The sequence below is a fragment of the Macaca thibetana genome, chromosome 5, assembly GCF_024542745.1.
Source record: "Macaca thibetana thibetana isolate TM-01 chromosome 5, ASM2454274v1, whole genome shotgun sequence".
Classification (NCBI taxonomy): domain Eukaryota; kingdom Metazoa; phylum Chordata; class Mammalia; order Primates; family Cercopithecidae; genus Macaca; species Macaca thibetana.
In genome coordinates, this window is record NC_065582.1 from 82,570,617 (window position 1) to 82,593,194 (window position 22,578).

Below are 22,578 nucleotides of genomic sequence, written 5' to 3' on the forward strand. Positions count from 1 at the left end.
CATTGGGGGAATGTAGAAGCCTCATTATGCATGCTATGCCTTTGTTTTCCAACAGCCATGACAGACCCCAACAAGGTAATCATCAACGTGGCCCTCTTTGGCATGACTCAGAGTGGGAAAAGTTCTGCTGGAAACATTCTGCTGGGAAGCACAGACTTTCATAGCAGCTTTGCTCCCTGTTCTGTGACCACACGCTGTAGCCTGGGCCGCAGTTGTCACCTCCATAGCTTCATGCGTCGAGGGGGTCGAGAGGTAACCCTGCAAGTCCAGGTGTTGGACACTCCAGGTTATCCACACAGCAGGCTGAGCAAGAAGCATGTGAAACAGGAAGTCAAAGAGGCTCTGGCACATCACTTCGGACAAGAGGGTCTCCACCTTGCACTCCTGGTTCAGAGAGCAGATGTACCTTTCTGTGGGCAGGAAGTAACTGACCCAGTCCAGATGATCCAGGTAATACTAAGATGCAATTGCACTAATGCCATTATTACCTCTTGGAGGGCATTATCCTAATAGTAAAGAACCATGAACTGGTAAAAATAGTAATTTAAACAACTAAGTGTTGGTCACCCAGGAATAGTAAAAATTATTTGATTTTCCCAAGTCATTTTTATGACTTCCTTCAGAGGAACCCAATCAGTCATTTTACAACTGGTTCGTAGAAAAAAAAAATGAGATATTAAATTTCAGAGGTTAACCAAGCCTCAAACCCCTGGAACAAAAAACCCAAATAAGTTTGCAAAATGTTGTCCCTGGACTGTCTGCATCAGAATCAACTGGGCTGTTTGTTAAAGAAGGTTGATCCAAAACATGCTGAAACAGACTCCCAGGAGTGGAGCCTGCATATCTGCATTTTCAAAACTTTCCATGTATTTCTCAAAAACAGTCAGGTCTTAGAACCACTGAACTTAAACGCTGACTTGCATCCATTCAGCATCAAAGGGACAATCTCTTATAGTTGACCAAGAAATGGGTGCTCATTCACTGACTTGGTCATTGAACACTCTACTGAGCATCTGAACAGTGCTTAATGACCGGTAAATGAGACACGAGCCCTTCCTTCAGAAAGTTTACAGTCTAGAAGAGGAAAATTAGATAAACAAATCAGAAAAAGATAACGCATTAAGTGCCAAAGCAGTATAGTGAATGAGAGGGGGCTTCATAAGACTTAAGTTATAGTGAGCATTCAAGGGAGAGTTATGCATTCTTTACAGGAAAACAATTTGGAACTTCAGATTCTTTGCTTGCCTTATCAGCTGTAGCATAAGTGACTGCTCCATTCTAGCCATAAGAAGACCACAGGGACCTCAGGTTGAGCATAAATAACACATGCCACCTTTCCCTGGTGGTCTATTCCTATTTGTTTGTTTGTTCATTCGTTATAGGTCACTAAGTTGGAGACTTATTCAGCCAGTCTCCAGGAGAGGAGCTGGATAAGAGGCCTGTGCATGACCACAGCTAGGAGATGGAGGGAGTTGGGAGTTTGTGTGTGTATGTGTGTGTGTGTACGTGTGTATGTGTGTATGATGTGTGGACTGTTACTAACAATAGTCCACACAGTCCAGTGTAGACTATTACTAACAATTCCTGGAAACTGTTCATTGAGCTGCTCTATTCAATCTGTGGATTTCTTCATCTCAGTCAATCTAAATATAGCTGCTGGACTTCACTAGTATTACTCAGGAACCTCAATGAGTCACTGAGCTCAGAGACGCCAGGTCTACTAGAAGCTCCACAGTTAAACTTTATACAGAATGGCCAACAGATCTTTCCTGTTCAAGTAGAACTTGTAAAAATGCTACTCTTCTTTTGGTTCAGTCTCAGCTTATACTGACGTAGTCGCTGTTACAGCCCAGAAAGATAGTTACTTTGTTTTAATGAAGATTTTTTTCCCTTCAACTAGAAAAGATACTTCTACATGACAGATAAACCCATTGTTTTTTGGTAACTGTGTATGTTTCTAAAAATGAAAAAAAAAAATGCCATAGGTACAATCACAAGAAACTAGTGGAAAAATCAGGGTGACAAGAGCATTAAAAAAAAGTCCTCATCATGCAACTCCTGAAAAACCAGGGACCTGCTATACAAATGTAAAGAAGAATAGAAGACGATTGCAATTAAGAAACAATATGGGATCTAAGAAAGCCCAAAACCTCCTCCAAATTGTGAAAGCCTGTATTTCAAACAATGTTTCTGGTAGAAATCAAGTGGTGGGAAGCCTGCATCCATGACATCAGTATAATCTTTAGACAGTTCTTAAAAATTCATTGAAACCTATTATTAAGTAAACATTTAGCTGAGGCTGTAAATGGATATAATTCAGTAAATTCAGTAAACACATAAACAACTCTTTCTCAAAAGCTACCCTGACTCTCTTCATATGTCTCAATATTTTTCCCTACCATGAACCTATGCTGAGCCCAAAAGGTTCTTTTAAATAATATAAATTTTGAAAATAGGTTTTACTAGTTTTAGGATATAGGACAACAATGTCATCTGTGAGGCTTTTTTATACATGTGAACTCAATTCCTACATGTCTTTGGTTTTTTAAAACAATATTTGGCATATAGTCTTCTCTTACAGCTGTCTTCCAAATCAGTGTGCAATTCAGGAATTGAAGGCAGCGAGGAGATGAGCTACGGCAAAGCTCAGATCCCAAATATTTCTTTCTGGAATAAATAACTTGTCTCTCAAGAAAATCAGCAGCTAAGGTTTAATAATCTTGAGTGGCCTATGATCCCTGGGAGCACTGCAGACCTATTCCTGGGTTCTGCTACAGTCTTTAATTGATGGTCACTTAAGCACAGGCTGGCTGTTTATGATCTTCCTGAAGGTGCCTCAGATGCTGGTGGCAGCCATCTGTATGTGCTCACAGATTGGAAGCAGTTGCAGAATGTCTGAATATTCAACAGGACCAGCAGCTGTTAGGAAGGAGCAAGAAGCTGTTAGGTCCTCAGGTTTCAGGCACACTATGGATTTCTTTTTCTTCCTGGCTGATGCAAAATGGAGAATGGAGTGCCTGCTTTCTTTCTTTTACCCCTTTGCAGGGGCACTGACTAGTTCTGTGGAAAGAGTCTACCAAGCCAGAGTCAGAGAAGTAGCTTCTTCTTTCCCATGCCTCCCTGCTGTCTCTTTAAATATCTTCCCCAATTTTTACTTTAATATTTTGCAGAGGAGTTATATGCTGCCGGCTGTGACAATGGTAACATTTTCCCCAAATGATCCCTTTTTCTTTATTTTTGTTAGGCCTGTATTAATTTACAGTAAAATGATGGAGATATCAGTGAGTCATATCCCCAAAATCTAGAAATAGAAGGAAGAATTTATTCGGATGTTATCTGGAATCTCATTTAAATGTTTACAAACCCACAAATAATGAATCAGAGAAGATATAATATAGTCACCTCAAGGAAAGAACTAGCATACAGCCAAGCTGCACTAGGAATGGAGCCTAGCCATTGCCTATGGTCCATTTTCCCCCCAGTATTATGGTATTATGTATTATTACTGTGTACAAGCAAGTTTCAAGCATGTACTTTTATTTCATAATCAACAACTGAACTGTTGATGTTGCAGACAAATGTGTTTACAAAAAGCTCAGAAAAGCCAATTCAGAGCCTGAAAATACTAAAGTAAGATTATGGGTTTAGTTGTTAGAATTTAGTTTTAAAACAGGCCTAATTACTTTATAGCTGTATGACTATAAATGTTACTAAAACTTTCTTGGTTTCAGTTCCTTACTTGTAATATGGAGATAATTTTATGTATGTTAAAGAGTTCTGAGCATTATATTTAATAAATACATCATGCTCAGCATTGCACCTGCTTACAGAAGGTCACAGAAAATGGTAAAGTATTACTAGTATTGTTATTGTTATGACCACTACCGAGATTGTGAATGAGCACTCATTCAAATGAACTACTATATACGGGCAAGATAGCATAGAGATTAAGAGATGGGTTCTAAAGTATTCAAGTCTTAGCTACTTATTTGCTTTGTGATCTTGGGCAAGTAACTTCTCTAAACTTCATTGGTAAGCTGAGAAAGACAGTAGTATGTACTTCATTGGGTTACTTGTGGGATTAATACCCTATTAACAGTAAATGATATAGCTTAGGCACAGACACGTGGCAAGTGCACAGCAAATAGCTCTGGTCATTATTATTTTATTGTTAGTATTTGTCTTATCCTAAAATTAGGAAATGGTGTTTTTTAGGTTTATCCTGGTAGACTTCAGAAGAAAATAGAGTAAAATCAAGTTTACATGGTCCTGATTTATAACCATAAGAAGTAACTTTTTTATTCATTTAGAAAAAAATCTGGAAAAATCCTCACTGGCTTAGTATGGTTAAACTGAAAAGCCCCAATTTAGTGGGAAAGACAGGGGACCTTGGTTCCAGGTCCAAACTTGCCAGTCATCAGTCCTATGACTTTGGCCAAGTCATTTGACACCACAAGTCCTCAATACCCTCATCTGTAAAAAGAGGCAGTTTATACAGATGATCTCTGAGGTTGAATATTCTCTGGATCTGACCTAATGAGAAATTATCATTCAGCTTTGGCTCTCTGAAAAGGAACATGTAATGTTTTAAGTGGGGTGAGAGTAAGGGAATAGCATAAAGTATTAAAAAAAGTGGTCCTCATTGTCCTCCTGTTCCATGATGATTTTTTTCTCAGTTGATGTCATAGTTGGCTTTTTTTTTTTTTTTTTTTTTTAGTTTCCCCCTAAAAAGTCCAGATGCTATGATTTCATCAACCACAAACAAATGGGGCAGGGCTGGTGAGGTCCTGGGAAAATGAACATAGTTCCTGGATAACAAAGTTTATATCCTAACCAGTTGTCCCAAAAGGACTAAATGGACTCATACCCATTAGCGCTCAGAAAGCAAACAATTCATGATTGATTGTAAAATTTTCATCTAGCTTAGTACTATATTTAAATTATTAACACCAGATAACTTACATTAACTTATCTTCCTTTTGGATTTTTACGTGAGGTATCAATCAACTGTAATTATTCTTTCTCTGGGTCCATAGAGAACATGTTTGGCCACTAACATGATGACTATTCAGCAAGCAACACTACTTTCAAATACTCAACTATTTTCTGGACAAAATTGACTTAAAGATTTTAAGCTAAATCAACCCCTCTCTTCTGTTTTTGGCAGTAATTCAAAAGTGTAATTTCTCTCACAGCTTAAGATATGAGCATCCTTTCGTAAATAATTATAAATATGTAAAAACTTCCCAGTGGCTGAACACATGGACTTTAAAGTGGCATGGAGCTTACAAATCTATTTTCCTTAGGTGCTTTTACTCATTTTCTCTGAATAAGAGTGTGGTTTAAATTACGGGAAATGTCTGGTGGAGACCAAAAGGGAACATGTTAATGTTACAATACAGAAAAACAGGAACAAAAGAAATACTACGAAAATTAAACCATTTACTTCATTAAGTACTAACCTAGAAAGAAAATAATTCTGTGTTGTGATATATAACTCAAGAAAGGACTGTTTATGCAAAATAGTTTATTTAATATGCGCTTTTATTGTAGCAATACTATATTTCAAAAATATTTAAGGAGGCAAATACCTTATCCATTAAGTCACTGGGGCTCAAAAATATTTAATAACAAGTCCACACATCAGCCAATATATATCTAAGGGTAAGTTTAGGATGGCTCTCAAGTAGTTAAGAGCAGTAGCTATTTAATAATTTGCATGAAAACATTTTGATATTTGACAATCAGTGTGACCATATTTATAATGTACTTGGTGAATATCAGGTCTGGCTCTAAATTTGATAAACTTTCAGAGATAAGAGTGATTGAAAATCAATAGCTGTACTTGTTTAGAAATAAAATCTTAATGCTGTACAATCTCAATCATGCTTGATTACATTAATTACTTTGTTAATTCCTATGTATTTTTTAAGAATCTGGTCACTGCATCATCACATGCAAGGCACTTTGTCTGATCTTTCCTTTTTACTCCTACTTCCCACCTCCACCCCAAAATGGGCAAAATGCTCACCTCTATAGTACTAACATAATTTCTATCAGATTTGCAATTGAAACAAATTCAAAGTATTTCTTTCCTGTCTGTCTCCCTTTCTAAGTTAATTCAGCACACAAAAATCTCCACTAAATATAAACAGAATATGTCTGTCTTGTTCCACACCCGTCCCTACCACGTAGAACATGCCTACAACAAAGTAGACCCTCAATAAATATTTGCAAAAGGAATAAATCATCTAAAGTGCTTTATAAAATTCAAATTCCAGGATCTAGCCCTAATGGTTCTAATGCATTTTTAGAAAGCCTCACAGGTGATTCTGATGCAAATGATTCAGAGATCACTGTATTCCCAGAGCCCAGATCTAATATACTTAGTACTGTATTAATTTTTTTAGTCACTTGCATTAGTTTGCTAGGGCTGCTGTAACAAAGCACCACAATATCGGTATTTACTGTCTTTCAGTTCTGGAGGCTAGAAGGCTGAAATCAAGGTGTTGTCAGGGTTGGCTCCTTCTAAGGGCTGTGAGAGATCTGTTCCAGGCTTCTTTCTTTGGCTTGTAGATGGCTATCTTCATGTACGAATGGCACTCTCCTGGGACTTGCGTGTTTGCCCAAGTTTCCCTTTTTTATAAGGACACCAATCATACTAGACAGGGACTCGCCCTAATGACCTTAGCTTAATAAATTATGTTTGCAATGACCCTATTTCCAAATAAGATCACATTCGGAAGAACTAGGGATCAGAATTTCAACACATGAGTTTGGGGGAGGATGCAATTCAACCCATAACATCACTGTTCATTTACTTTGCAACTCTGTGACTCCTCTTCCGGCAGAGATCTGTTACAGTATACTGAATATACAACAAACTCTAAAGAGGTCTGCTAATTTTGCTATGTTACCATTAGGCAAAATGGGATGTTGACATTATATGAATGCTAATTTTTTAAACAATTATTTTTTAATGTTTAGAATCTTGATATTACAATAATTATTCCCTAACATACTGATCGTGAAACTTTAAGCAGGGTATTTTTAGGAGGAATAGAAATATGCAGTTATTCTATGGTGGGTATACGTAGACAAATTTTGAACAGATATGATGAAAAATTTTGTGCCTATTCCTTGAAAGAGTCCCTCTGAAGAGAAAATAGAAAGTCTAGACTACAGGCAAATTCGTGGTGATAAACTGCAAAAGAAAAAAAAAAAAAAAGAAGAAGAAGAAGTTTTACAAAGATTAATTATACTTCAAAACCAAACCCTGAAAAGAAATAAATAGAACCCTAAGCCTTCTATTTGAGATGATAATGAGGGTCTAAATTCCAAATTAATTTAACAGATGTTTACTGAGAATTTACAATGTGCTGAAAGCTTTTATTGATATGGAAAGACATGAATCTTGCCTTCAAAGAGTTCACTATGAAGTTGTAAAAACTGATGTATAAATAAATGACTCTGATAAAAGCCAGACTGTATCAGTTGTAATTGGTAACCATGATTGTGATGTTTCTAATTTTAAATGTTTTGTCCCATAGTTCTCATGAGTATTTTCATGTTAGATTTACATATCCAGATTCCTTCCTTCCTTACTCCCTATTGCCTGCCTTCTTGCCTTCCTTCCTTCCTTTCTCCTTTCTTCCTTTTCTGTTTTCTTACTTATTTCATTCTTTTTGTCTTTCTTTTCAATTTTTCAATATTATAAATTCTAATCCTGTATTTTTTATGTACATTGAAAATGATTTCCCAGACTGTCTTTCAATATTTTCAATAATTTTTGAAAACCAGGGTTCATGTTAATACATATAACTCAAAGTCTGTAAGTCAGTTTGCCAACATCATAATGGAGGTAATAATAGTATCTCCCACAAAGAATTGCATTAAGCTTCAAATGAGGTAAAGCATGTAAAGTGCTTAGCATAATATCTGGCACTAAATGTTAGTTTTTCTCCCTTCTTTCTTTCTTCTGATTATTAGAAGTCTTGGTGTTTCTTATTATGTTTATTCCTAGGCATTTTGTATTTTTCTTGCTATAAACTGGTAGTAGTTTTGGAAATATTTTGGTAATAGTATGATTCGGAATGGAGGGAATGCTATTTTGTTGTCACGTTGTGATTTCATATAACTTTGGAAATATCCAAAAAAGTTCAAGGGTTATTTCTAGATGCCTTTCATATTACATGAACAATTTGCCACATGCTGTTACTTCTGCTTTATATCAGCTTATATTCACTAATCAAACAAGAATTTATTACATAACCAGCTTCTACATATTACTAAAACAAAGGAACGCCACTCTTCAGTGTTTTTCAACCACGTTAGAGGAAGTCATCAGATAAATTGTGTTCCATTTTAAGCATGTGAATTCAGGAAGATGAGAATCATAGTAATAATATTTTGTGGTTCTTCCAAATCACCAAATGTATTTTTATCTTAGCTTTTCCATTACATGTCACCTGATTAATCAATAGATTCTTAACAGATTATGTAATTTCATATCTTTAGTAGATGCTTGTAATGATAATGATAACATATTTCTACAAAAAGTAAAAGATAAAACAATTCCCTTGACCAAGGTCCTCTGACTTAAATTCAGTGGCTTTAATGGAGTCAGGTAGTCAGACAAGTATAAGTGGAGCCAGATAGTCAGACAAGTATAAATGATTACTGAATGTTGAAAAATCTATGCAGCAATGCAGTTTTGAGGTTGTGTATATATCAATTATCATAGCAAAATAACAGAGAGAATTTAATTATCTGTTTAATCCTGCCTTTTTCAGAAAGTCAAGCCCTTTCCCTCCATTTGCTTACAATACTTGACCCTGTCTTCATTTCCTACTTCGTATATCAGCTTTCAGAAACATAATAATATGGATCTGCTGGCTATCTATATTGGACCATAATAAATCCTTTGCTCATGTTTGAGGAATATAGTTCAAGTTCAATAGCTATTTAACTTCTCTCTTTCAGGAACTTCTTGGGCATGCTTGGATGAATTACACAGCCATTCTTTTTACCCATGCAGAAAAAATAGAAGAGGCTGGGTTTACTGAAGATAAATATGTACATGAGGCCTCTGATACCCTGATAACACTGCTAAATTCTATTCAGCACAAATATATTTTCCAGTATAAAAAAGGAAAATCACTCAATGAACAACGAATGAAAATCTTAGAAAGAATCATGGAATTTATAAAAAAGAATTGTTACCAAGTTCTTACCTTTAAATGAAATTTAGGTGAAAGGAACGGAGCATTGGGTATCGGAGTCAGAAGCCTAGCTACAAAGAATGCCTTTATTGACATGAATGTGAACCATAAGTATTCTGATATGCTGCTGGTGAGAGTGTACATTGGTATAACCACTTGGAAAACTGGAAGCTAAAAAAAACATCAATGATTCAAGATTTCTAATGCAAATCCCATGACATAGCAATTACACTCCTGAGTATATATCCAACATAAATGTGTATATTTGTGTACTAGAAGACACGTATGTACAATAATGTTCATGGAACTACTATTCAAAAGCTAAACATACAGAGTGTTCAAATGTCTATTAATAGTAGAATGGTTAAGTAAATTGTGGTACGTTCCCACAGTGGGATATTAGAATAAGCAAGCTCAACTCTATGTAACAATACCAGTGAATTGCTCAAACACAATGTTGAAAAATAAGCCAGACATAAAAGAGTACATACTCCATGATTCCGTGTGCAGAAAGTTCAAAAACAGTAAAACAATTGTAATCTAAACTACTCTGATGGTAGAAGTGCTGGAAATCGGGAGAGTGGTTAACCCTAGGGAGGGGATTGTGAGTGAAAGGTTACACTTGGTGTGGCTTCTGAGATTCTGGTCATGTTCTTTTGTTCTCTTGATTTGGAGCCTGGTTTCACAGGATTTGTTCACTTGGTGAAAATGCAACAACAAACACTTGTGATTTATAAACTACTTGTATATGGTATATTTAAATAAAAGTTAAAAATACTTAGTTATTATCCATTAAAAAGGAACTAGCTTGACTGCTTACTTACTGCCAGAAAAAAAAAAATTGTTTAAACTTGTCAGAGTCTGTTTCCTTCTTTGGAATACCTACTCATAGTTATTGTAATGATTAAACACCCTGGCACATGGTAGTTGCTTAAAATATGTTAATTTTCTTTTCCACTTCCGTGTAACCTGTGGTTTCTATTTCAGTTTGGAAACATTTGGTAAAAACTCAGAGCAAGCCCTTTTGCAAAAATGAGTATAATGATTGTGATAATTGACTATGAAAAAAGCCTTGACTAAAGACCTTCTACCTTTGAAGGTTGGCCACTATGGTTTAGTGGAGAGCTTCAGGATGGTCCCAATGGTAGCAGTGAAAATTGAAGGAAAATAATTCTAATCAGTCATATGAGTGAAGTCCACCAGCAAGTCAAAATCAGATCACTTTCATAAATATTTGTATACAAACTTCATAATTTATAAAATTCTTTCACAAAGATAGTTTCCAATTTACAAACAGTTTGTTTTTATAATCTAATTTATAAAGGGTTTTTTTGTTTGGTTTTTTGGTGTACAATATACTGGATTTGGATTTTCCATTAGAAACAGGATTACAGCTGGTGGTTATTCTCCCAGAATAGTCTTCAAAAGCCTACTTCAATGCACAACATTACGTGAACTCCAGTACATGTTTGAATTTGTGCTAGATTTATACAGTGTTTCTATAGGAAAGCATAATACAGATTCCAACTTAAAACAATATCTCACTTATTTCTTTGCATGACCTCTTTCTCTTATGCTGTGGGCCCTGGACTGAGAAGTAGGAGACTAAACAATGGTGCAGAGTTTGGAAGTGCAGTGAGAACTGACACTGCCCCACGGGTTGGGGGGGCTTGGGACAGAGAAAGAGACTTTATGCTAAGAAGTTGAAACCATGGTGACTGCTGGAGAAAAGGAGGATGGAAAAGAATTCAGGTGTTAAGTTCTTCATATGCTTCATTTATGTGTTGTCAGTTAACTTTTCTAGAACACAAATACTAGTTCATTTCAGGTAATATATATGGTGCAGAACATTAAGGATTTAAGCTCTGTGAGGCTGGCCTGATATTGATGATTAATAGAGAGGAGCTTTTAGTCACAGAAATGTGATGGTCTTCCCTGAATTATTTATTTTTATATTTGCATATACAGTATCACCCCTTATCTGTGATTTCACTTTCTGTAGTTTCAGTTACCTGTGGTCAATTGCAATCTGAAAATATTACATACAATAAGGCATCTTAAGAGAGAGACCACATTCACATAACTTTTATTACAGTATATTGTTATAATTATTCTAGTTTATTATTAGTTATGTTGCCAATCTCCTACTGTGTCTAATTTACAAACTAAACTTTATAACAGGAATGTACATATAGGAAAACATAGTATGTTTAGGGCTCAGTACTCTCCTTGGCTTCAGGCATCCATTAGGGCCTTGGAATATATTCCCTCTGGATAAGGTATTCCTACTGTGTATGCGTGTGTGTATATACACACACATCCATTTTCACGTCAGTGCTTAAATGTGGTAATATTACATACTTTATTTTCTTTTAGCAGTCTTATGTGGCTTTTTTTGCTTTGCCTTTACCTCTCTCCTCTTCTCCATGCAAATCTGCCCATTACAGATAACCGATGCCAACTAAAAGCCTGGTGTCCATTGTTTCTATTTTTCTTCATGTCCGGATAATCACCCCCACACAGCACATATAAACACATAAAAATATATAGGACTTTTCTACTTAAAAACAAGTTTTCATATTATACTCTTCATAATATATTTTTGTTTCGGTTTAACACTGTTGTAGGACTTTCTCCTCATTTCAGCTAAAAACTGGGTTCTTGTCACACGACCAAGAGAGATTAGGCTCATGGACACATAGGAGGGTGAGAAAAACGGAATTTATTGGGTGAAAAATGAAAAAAAAAACTCAGCAAAGTGAGAGGGGTTCCTGTTAATGGGCCCCCATCTCACCAATTGAATCCCAGGTTACCAGCCAGTAACAGGAGAGGCCAGGCTCCTCCTCTCTGCAAACAACAAAAACTTCCCATGGCTCCACCTTGTCCCCTCTATGTGCAGGCCAGTTGGAGATTCTCTGGGAGCCCTTTTTACTTGGCTATCTCAACACCACCTCATTTAAATTTTTCCAAACCTAAAATATGGCCCAAATTCATTCTTTTTAAAGTCTGCAAAAACATTTCACAGTGTTTATGTAAAAATTTATGCAACTGCTCCTCTATTGATGAGCTTTCCAGTTTTCTGTCACCCAAAGCAATGCTCAAGCAACTATTCTTGTACATATATTTTTAGTTAATACTATTTTTCTGTAAGTTATATTCCCAAGAGTGAGATTTCTGGGTCAAAGTATATATACATTTAATGTATCTTAACAGATTCTTTGCAAAAATATTGTGATAAACTTGATTTCCAACAACATGAGTTGTTTTCTCCCCATCAATAGGTGTTATCATCTTGAACACCTATTGCTAACACCAGTTGAATAAATGTAAAACCACAGCCCACTGTTACTTTATTTGCATTTCCCAACTGGAAAGATTTTATGTGTTTGGAACATTTTTATGTAAGTATTTTGGTAATTTAGACTTAGTCTTTTATGAATTGGATCTTCATATCCTTTGTCCTTTTGTCATTTTTTTTTTTCTATTGGATTACTTTTTGCTTGGCAAATTGGAAGAGCTCTATGTATGTTATAGATATTAACCCTCTGTCTGTCCTCTGAGTAACAATTGTTTTTTCAAATCTATTATTTGTCCTTTAACTTTGTATGGTAAGTTTTGCCAAACTGCATTTGTGAAATTTTTTATAGTCATATATTTCTGTGTACATGATATAGCTGGGGTTTTCGTTTTACTTCCTTTCAGATGAGTAACCAGTTTTATTTGTTCTATTTATTAATTCATCCTTTTACTACTTAAATGGTAGGTAGGTAGCTAGAGATAGAGATTGAAATGTATATCCTGGATCTATTTCTGGATCTATCCTGGATTCTTAATCCTATTCTATTTTATTTATATTGTTCTCAATACCAGAGTGATTTAATTATAATAATTTTATATCATTCTTTGATATCTAGGAGGTCAAACTTTTTTCCTTTTTTCAAAATATTTTCTGGTTATACTCAGGTGTTCATTCATGTATATTCTTAGATTGTTTTTCCTAATTTAAAAAATCATTATTTTGGTGTGTGTGTGTGTGTATGGTAAATGACACCCCACGTTATTAAATCTTCCTTTAATATTTCTCATTATGTTTATTATATTAGTGTATTTATTGTATTTTTTCTTTTCCTTAGTTTTGCAACCTTGATAACATTGGTATTAATTCAGTATTTCCCCTTGATAATTTGGAAGTTCTACTCTAATTCACCTTCATTAAAGATTATTTTCTTGCCCCTGAATTCACATATTTCTCTACTATTGCCTGATGACACAGTACGAACTATTCCCCTTACCAATAATTTCCCACTATTAAAATAAGACTCTTATAATACTTTCATTTCCTCCTTAGTTCTCTTTCTCCTATCCTCCATAGAGAAGTGGACTTTGGAATGCTTTTTCTTTCCCCATATTACTAGATTGTGCTCAGATAGTTAATTATTTAATTCAAGCCTCCCCCTTGCAGGTTGCCCCTTTTGTTTCAAGAGTCCTTTCTTATAATTTACATTGCATATCCTCTGGTAGTTTATCATTAGCTCTTTTAATTCAATATACAAATAGTAGAAGGTCCGTATCTTACCACTGTTTTCCTTCCTCTTCATCTTTTCCCATCTTTCTGGTTAGTGTGTTTGCCCAGTATACTCTGAATTCTAGCATAATATCCATGAGGCATTAAATTCTAGACATACTCTTCTGTGTACCATTATGCAATAGCAATCCCAGCTTTTCATAGGAATCAGAATAGTGGGTGTAGAGAAATATTTTGTTAGTTGGTCCTGGGGATGTTGAATCATGAATGTTAAGGCACTTAAGTGAACGTCTTGCTGCTGTTCTCCATTTGAGGCTGGTTTGTTCAGCTTTTTCTGGATGACAGTGCATGCATATTCATTGAATAAACTCATGTGTTCTGGAGATAATTACAACTTGCAACTGTTGGGGGCTCAAAAGACCATATTCCAAATATGACACGTTGACATGCTGAGGACTTTGAACTGAAGGAGATTGGAGGAGCTTCCGAAGCAAGGTCTTTCTGTCCTCCTGCCCTCCTATGTTCCACCTCTTTTTCCACTTGAAGAAAGTCACAGAAACCAGAATTCCTCATCCTGAAAGCAAGCCATAAAACTTAGGTCACTCTCTCCCTTCTCCCTTGATGACCCTCATTCCAGAAAGGTCCTGCCCCATACCCGGGGGAGGGCATGCTACAGAGGCCAAGAAGAATCTGGATGGCCTTGCTGGGTTTTCCTGCCCAGTCTATCACAGTTTAGCACTTTCTCTTTTATCCAATTACATTGCTATATGGCTGTCCATTCTTTACCAATCCTAGGCATAAAATAGACAGTTATCTCTGAGTCTTTTGGTCTTCATTTCTGAGGGCTCGTGTATCATGTAAAACTTTGATTAAATGTTCTCGTTATGTTTTTCTCTTGTCTTTTGTTACAGGAATGTCAGCTTTGACTCTTAAGATGGTTAAGGAAAGGTATCACATCTTTCTGCCCCTGCACATCTAAAGAACCATGAGACTAGGATTACTTTAAATAAACGATGTCCAGCAAGTTCATCTGATACCCTACCACCTTTCCCATGAGTCTATTATTTGCAATAGTTTCTCATGTCCCTCCAGATGCCTAATCTGTATGCTGTTCTCATCCAGACACCAAAAATCTCTACTAAAGTTTAATTTGAAAGTGCTTTGAATATTTTAGAGGATTGGAAGATAGTGCATCTGATGTTTTTGTGCAGCTAGTGTTAAAGTCTCATTAGTGCATACAATCTGGGGTCATTAGTGATTACCCCTGTAACCTATCAGCTCTGACTCTTGCCAGGCTTTTTCCTCTAGATATATCATCTCAATTAGCATTTTCAAAGACTTCCTTTTTTAAAGCTATGTTTATCTATACTTTTTTAATTAAATTTTTTCTTAGATTTTCTATTCTACTGATTTTCAGATATACTGTACTTCTTTTACATAAAGCTAATGTTTTTACGTGGCATTGCTATTTCCCAGATTCTCACTCAAACTTTGTTTTCAAAACAAGTCTCTTTACAAGTATCTGAAAAGTTCTCTTTTTGTTTTCAATGTATGTGCTGTTTTAAGACAAAAATGTTATCCTTTTATAGGAAAACAAAGTTTTAGAAAAAAGTTATTTCTACTGAAATCATCCCCTTTTGCTAAACTTATTGAAAGTGACTTTTAGTTTGCATTTTTCATTAATCTTTTTCAAAGAGAAATACAGTTGTGGTGTTGATTTTGGATGACTCTTGCACTGTTCTTTCCAAATTCCCCAGGTGTGAAAATTTGAGGGGTTTTAAGTGAACCAGTATCAGCCAAATATGCAATCTGATAACCAAAAGTGCACGTATATATTGAGTGCGTTTCTCTGCTGGGATGCATGATATTCTAATGAGGCAATTTACGAAAACAAATGTAAAACTTTGTCAGAGCAGCCTTAATACGAAGGTTCATCACATGAATGCCATTGAGGAAATAGGACATTAACAATGGCTGTTCGAACGATTCTGTAGGCATTATGTAGTAATGGGAAGGACAAGAGTAGCTAACGCTTCATTAAAAAGGATTTTTCTTTCTTGCAATTATTGGGTCTCAGGCTTGTTTCTGCTCCTGTTACTAAGGCCAACAGCCTGCCAGATAGGAAATGATGTCGATGAAGACATAAAATCACACTTACACACATTTTTGTACTTAAACATCTAGAGAATTGGGAATAGTGTTGTTAGGATAGGTGGAAGTTAGAAAGGAAGGAAAAAAAAAACCCCGAATACATAAGGGTGAAAAAATACAATATACAATAATTAGTTCACACTCTGAAATTCCAGATGGCTCACTTTCACACCAACAATTATTTCATTGTTCTGGGTCCTTCCTCCAAATATTTTTATGGAGTTATACTCCTATGAGTTATCTCTGCCAAGATTTATTCAAAGGAAAAACCATAGCTATACAAAGTGCAATGCATAAGAATGTGTAAGTGACTCTTTCTCATTCCAAGTTGGTACCTGAAGATGATTCAGTTTTGTACAGAGGCATATTAGCCATCAGCAACTATCGTTTTCATCATTATTGCAAATTTTGGGGTTATAAGTAGTACCAAAATGGAGTACACCTATGTTCCTGTTTTAAATTATCTGTGTATATGGAACTTAGTGACATCTATATGTTGGCTTTTGGGATGGACTGTCATTACACATTCAGTGCCGTCAATAACAGCACACTATTCAAAGAATCATGGTATATGGCTCTTTAAAAAGGCAACTGCTACCAGCAGCAGCAGCAGCTTGGTTTTGCCAAGTGAATTCTCCCTATAAATTTGCATAGTAAAAAGAAAAAAAATTGATAAATTCTCTTCGTAACCACTCCAAAGAGTGTTTAATAATCTCATCTCTCCCTTTAGAATCTCTGAAGTATTCCACTAAAAGAGCTAATCATAAACTACTCAAATTTAGGTATTTTTATGTCACTATTTTTATCTAGCATAAGCTAAACTTTTCATTCAAATAAAAGAAACCACATGACCATTTAACTAACATGTTAAGAAAGCATGATGTAATGTAGAACACAGGATCAGTAAGAATTGAAAACAATTAAACCAGGTTTCAACTTTGTATGGGCAATTATTTAACTTTTCTGCTGATTCTTTGGGGTAAAATGACTGATCTACCTCATAAGGAGTTAAGAGGTGGATAAAACGCATGAAAAGACTAGTTAGAAGGCAATAACAATCTTAATAGTAATTCTGTAATAAAATCCATGACAGTAGACATGCATTATTAATATATCCCCCTTACATTTGTTAGAGAAGGCATGATTATTCCTTAACTAAAATTTTGGAGGGTAGAGCTTTCTCCACAGGACAGCAAATTTGCAACATTATTGCCTGTTGAGCACACTAATTTGCCCTTCCTCGTTCCTTTTATTTGGCATCTTCGTGATGAAGTTGTAATTTTCATACTGTTGGAAAGCACCTAGAATCGGGACTTGTGTCACTATTTATGTAGCTGAAATACATGGCTAATGTTGTATACTTCTGATACTTTTATATTTTAAAAGGACATATCATTTCTCTGAAAAGTTGAGGAGGTATACTCAGGCCATTTTAGTGCCCAGTTACAAGAAACAGTGAGGTATTCCCCAACTAAGAATTTTTTTTTTTTTTTTTAGACAGGGTCTCAACTCTGTAGCCTAGTTTGGAGTGCAGTGGTGCAATCACAGCACACTGCAGCCTCGCTCTCCTGGGCTCAAAGTGATCCTCTCACCAAACACTACCTCCTACTGCTGAAATCCTTAAAAACCAGAATACATCAGATGCTGAAGTGTTATGTCCAGTTTGCCAACAATGACATATTTCTTTGTAGATTCTGCAAGAGCTCTCCCATCCCAGCAATACAAATAAAACAGAATTAAGTTTTCTGTGAAAACAAGTACTGAATAGGGCTGAATGGATAACTTGGTCAATGCTTTCATACAACTTGAAAAATCACTCATTAAGTCTCCACTTCTTTCTCTCTTTAGCATGGATTTCTACATGGTAAAGACCTGGGGGAATTATGGAGGGAAGCATGGACATTTGGTATAATTTGGCAAGGCATAATACAGTACTTGAGAAAGAGAAATGTGACATTTTTGCAATGTACTCTTTTGTAGTAAGTCATCATAAATTTCAGCACAAATGAACTACTGATGATGCTACATCATGTGCTTTAACAAAAGACCAGGCTGGGCGCGGTGGCTCACACCTGTAATCCCAGCACTTTGGAAGGCTGAGACAGGTGGATCACGAGGTCAGGAGATCAAGACCATCCTGGCTAACACGGTGAAACCTCGTCTCTACTAAAAATACAAACAAACAAAAAAAATTAGCCGGGTGTGGTGGCAGACGCCTGTAGTCCCAGCTGCTCGGGAGGCTGAGGCAGGAGAATGATGGGAACCTGGGAAGCAGAGCTTGCAGTGAGCCTAGATCACGCCACTGCACTCCAGCCTGGGTGACAGAGCGAGACTGTCTCAAAAAAAACAAAAAAACAAAAAAACCCACAAAAAACAAAAGACCAATCGCTTTTATTCTCTCTAGGCTTGATGTATGATTCAATCACCAATTTAGGTTTCACTAACAAATCATTATATAATCTGATCTGGGGTACAGTATTTTCAACATTTTGTTGGGAAAATTTCAACTGCCTAGGTAGTTGAAATATTATTTAAATTATATTAAAGAAATTTAATATAATTGAGAAAAATTCAGAGCAAAAAACTCACACAAGACTCCATCACCAAAAGTATTTATTCCCAAAAGAATGACATATCTTGAGAACAAAGTAACTTTTGCAATTCATTTTGTGCTTAGGTACCAAAAAAATGTTAATGATGCTCCGTTCATATTTTTAGAATATCACATTGATAATGGTACTATAATATATCCTGGCCTACTAGAGTTCCATGGATTTAAATAAATAAAATTTAATTCTGCCTTCTATAACGTGCAGCGTTGTTTTATGGTTGTTGAGTTTTGTGTGAGTGTGTGTATGTATTTGTGTGTGCCTCTCCTTCTTATTGAAGGATTCAGACAGCTATAAAGATAAAATGTTTTGTGTGTGTCTGTGCATGTGTGTATTTTTAAAACAATGTCTATACTTCTGTCTCCATTGGTGCCAATCTTTTGTTGAACCTGTAAAGGTAAGGCGCAGATTCTGAAACCCAGTTAAAATCACTAATATTCCTCTGTGAGGCCCCTTCTTAGCTACCAGCTCTCCCCTATCCACACCCTCTATCTCGCTGACATGTGTGTGTAAGCCCAAATCATCAGTAATCACCTGAAGGCTGATGACCTGTAGGCTCATAAGTCCTCAATTAATTTTTATTGCTCTTACAATATTTGTAAGATGAGTAAGAATAACTATTTGACACCTTAATATTAAGTATGGTATATGTTAAGTTTTAGGCTATAATTTCTTTTAATATACTGACAATATGATGATACATGAAAAAGCAAAATATCAGTCTGTAATAAGATATAAATTATCCTTTATTAGGTACCCAAATAATCTTTATAAAGAAGCTAGAATTAAAAAAAAGAAGGATTGCTGCTTTTATGATCAATTTATTAGAAACTACTGTGGCAACTGTTTACAATGTGTTCATTCTTTAGAGCTAGTTGAAACTTATTACTATTATTCTGCTAAATAGAAAAACTTCAAGCCAGTAGGAAATCTCAGTTTTTTTTTTTTTTTTTTAAATCGCTATTATTGTATTATTAGTCAGGGTTACTCTGGCAGCAAAGCAAAAATGTTCAGATGCCACATCTCCTAGCTTTTATGTTTGGCTTTCAGAATGAGCAGTTGGTCATTATCAACATTATTACAATGTGACCAGTTAATAAGTCTGACAAACATTTTCCAACTTGTCATTTTTGAAAAGGAGAGGATATTTTTGATACAGACACACAATATACAAGAAATCCCAGAGCCTGAAATTTCATGCATCCTGTGCCTACAAATAAGAAACTAAATATTAATCTAGTTAGTTTTCTATGGGTATAAAGAAAAAAAACCTGCTAATCAATATTCCTGCTGAAAAATAAATTATTAGAAAATATAGGCAACTTCCGCTCTCCATTATAAATGATCAAAAACCTAGGTAAAAATCTAGTGTTTCCCCAATCAGTGAAAACAATATATACCAGGTAAATGACTAGTCAAGTCTAGAAGAGAATAACACAAAAATGAGCCACTCATATTTTAGGTACAAGTGACAAATGTATTTCTCTTTATTATTTTTAAGGTTTTTTTAAAATGTCTTTTGGTAGTGGAAGCATTTTATTTGATTCCACTGTTGCTCATGGTTTGAGCCCTACATAATCCCTTCCCTTTCACCTCAAAGGGAACTCCTTTGTATGTAGCCACACACTCATCATTAGTGTGAAGATCCGGCTGGATCTGCTCCCAAATCTTCTTCTTAGGATTCAGCTCCTTGTCGGGCTCTCCTGTGTAGGAGAGAAAAAGCACAAGAAAATTATACAGCTAAAATACAAAAATATTAAAGAGACTGTTCACAGACATTTCCAGTGAATTGTTTTGGCAGCATTTTCTGATTTTTGGACCTAATCAAACTTTTAACATTTACTTTATTTTTATTATGTCAGCAGTTTATATTCTTGATTGGTAAAATAAAATAGTTATTGTTGTTTATGTAAAAGATATTATATTTTACTCATAAATATTTTTATAAGTAATAAAGCTTAATGAATTGTATCCAAATTATCAAAATAATAAAATGGTAGATACTCACTGATATGGTTTGAGTCCATATCCCCACCCAAATATTATGTTCAATTATAATCACCAATGTCGGAGGTGGAGCCTGGTGGAGGTGAATGGATTACAGGGGCAGATTTCCTCCTTGGTGCTAGTTTCATGATAGTGAGTTATCCTGAGATCTGGTTGTTTAAAAGTGTGTGGCACTTCCCTGCTCTCTCTCGGTCCTGCTCCTGCCACGTAAGATGCTCGCTCTTGCTCTGACTTGATTTGACTGCCATGAGTAAAATTTCTGAGGCCTCCCCAGAAGCAGATGCTGCCATACTTCCCGTACAGCCTGCTGAACCCTGAGTCAATTAAACCTCTTTTCCTTACAAATTACCTAGCCTCAGATATTTCTTTACAGCAGTACATGAATGGATTAACATACTCATTTTATCATTAAATATAAAGAAAAACTGTGAAGAAAAAAAAGTCTTTTGATATGTTATATTTTTACAACTGGCAGAAGCAGCTTATGCTTTACTATGTTTCAAAATACAAAATCAGCAGCTAGATCACTGCTCTAGTGCTTAAAGATTTCTTATCAATACTGGAGATTGGCTTAAATTTTGGGTTTCTCTAGCTAATGATGATAACTACTTTGGATTTCATTTGCTACCCATTCTGTTCGGTGAGATGTAAAGAAACAGAAAGGAGTAGTGAGGAGACAGGGACTACTATTTTCTAAGCACTAGGAATATATGTTGTTGCCTAAAATTCACATAACTCTGACTAATTTTAAGTAAAAAGAAACTGAGGCTCAGAAAACACAAGTTGCTCAATGTCACATAATCAACAAAGCCCATGTTCTGCTAGTACAGCATTCTGCCCACTGACAAACCATACTTTAGAAAGTAAACAACCCTCTTACATGTGGTTAATACCCACAACCCCTCTATTTATAGTAACTCACAGTATAAATTTTATAATAAAAGAAAAATTAGTAGTAGAGCACATCTGGTTTAGGCTTAAAGACAAGTAATATACCAAACAACTCCTCTACTTAATGATAGAAAATTAGAGAGTAAAGTTTAATGTAAGTTCAAAGCTGAGAATGCTCAATATTTAGAATGAAGAATCAGTCAGTTCAAGAAACAATGAAGAAAAGTAACATATCTCTTAAGCTGCAGAATTTATATTAGGAATATAAAATATATTCATATCTTATATTAGGAATATAAAATATACTCACATTTTATATTTATATTTTATATTCTGATGACATCTTATTATATAAAATAGTATTTATTTTCCAGTCATATATATATAAGAATAACAAAACTGTGTAAATTAGTTGGTCATTGTAGTTTTGTTGTTTATTAGCTCTTCAGAAACTATGAAACTGGCAAGAACATAAAACACTGCCTTCTAACATGCAGGCTTTCGGAGATAACATAGTAGTTAATTGAATGATACACCTACAGTAGAACATGTAATGAAACTAAGACTGAAAGTGACTGGTATAAAAAAATAAGGATTTCTCTTACTCCTTTAAGGACATTTGATTCGACAATAGAGAAACTAGTAAGTAGAATGGAAAAAAAAACCAATAAATAAAATTCAATTATATTGCTCCTTAGATCCATAAGATTTTTATTTTTTGTTTGTAAATCATTCCTTAATCTATAATCATAATCTTGTACATATATTGTGTCTCAAAGTGGGCACTCCAGGATTCTAGAAGGCTAGAGGCAGAGATACTGTTCAGGGAGGTCTGAGCACTGACTCAGATTTGCAACCTTTGCAACCTTGGCCCAAAAGGACGTTGCCAAACTGATAATGAGTTAGTTAAGAAGCAGACTGACATACACGCTTCTTATAAAGAATATAGATTGTGTGGGTAAATTCTTGCTGCAAGCAACATAAGCCCTAAGTATAAAAAGCTGTGATGTAGCACAAAATTAACCTTCTCAGATCTAGAAAGACAGTGCCATGTAAATTAGATAATACCCATAATAATATACAACATGTATATAGTGCTTACTAAGTGCTGGTCACTGTACTGAGTGCTGTACGTATATTAACTTGTTTAATCCTCTCAGTACATATGTAAGAA

The 22,578-nt window shown here is 35.3% G+C and overlaps 3 protein-coding genes across 3 annotated transcripts in view; 2 read left to right on the top strand and 1 right to left on the bottom strand.

The window, feature by feature from the left end:
* Positions 1-22,578, top strand: part of PPA2 (inorganic pyrophosphatase 2) — a 1,020,900-nt gene that overhangs the window by 82,289 nt on the left and 916,033 nt on the right. The gene's annotated exons all lie outside the window — the stretch shown is intronic.
* On the top strand, positions 58-10,020 carry GIMD1 (GIMAP family P-loop NTPase domain containing 1). The gene is made up of 2 exons (XM_050791500.1): positions 58-450; positions 8,983-10,020. The coding sequence occupies exons 1-2, from the start codon at positions 58-60 to the stop codon at positions 9,241-9,243; spliced, it is 654 nt and encodes a 217-aa protein (XP_050647457.1). The 3' UTR covers positions 9,244-10,020.
* The window catches only part of AIMP1 (aminoacyl tRNA synthetase complex interacting multifunctional protein 1), a 524,679-nt gene continuing 522,063 nt past the window's right edge, over positions 19,963-22,578 (bottom strand). The window contains exon 8 of the mRNA XM_050791498.1: positions 19,963-20,209. Coding sequence (XP_050647455.1) covers positions 20,043-20,209 — 167 coding nt within the window. The 3' untranslated portion in view covers positions 19,963-20,042. The remainder of the gene's footprint in view (positions 20,210-22,578) is intronic.

What these genes read in the sequence shown, in the direction of transcription:
- GIMD1 (XM_050791500.1), top strand. Translation starts at nt 58, where the DNA reads ATGACAGACCCCAACAAGGTAATCATCAACGTGGCCCTCTTTGGCATG. An exon ending in ACCCAGTCCAGATGATCCAG is followed by an intron (nt 451 to 8,982) that starts GTAATACTAAGA and finishes TCTCTCTTTCAG; the next exon opens with GAACTTCTTGGGCATGCTTG.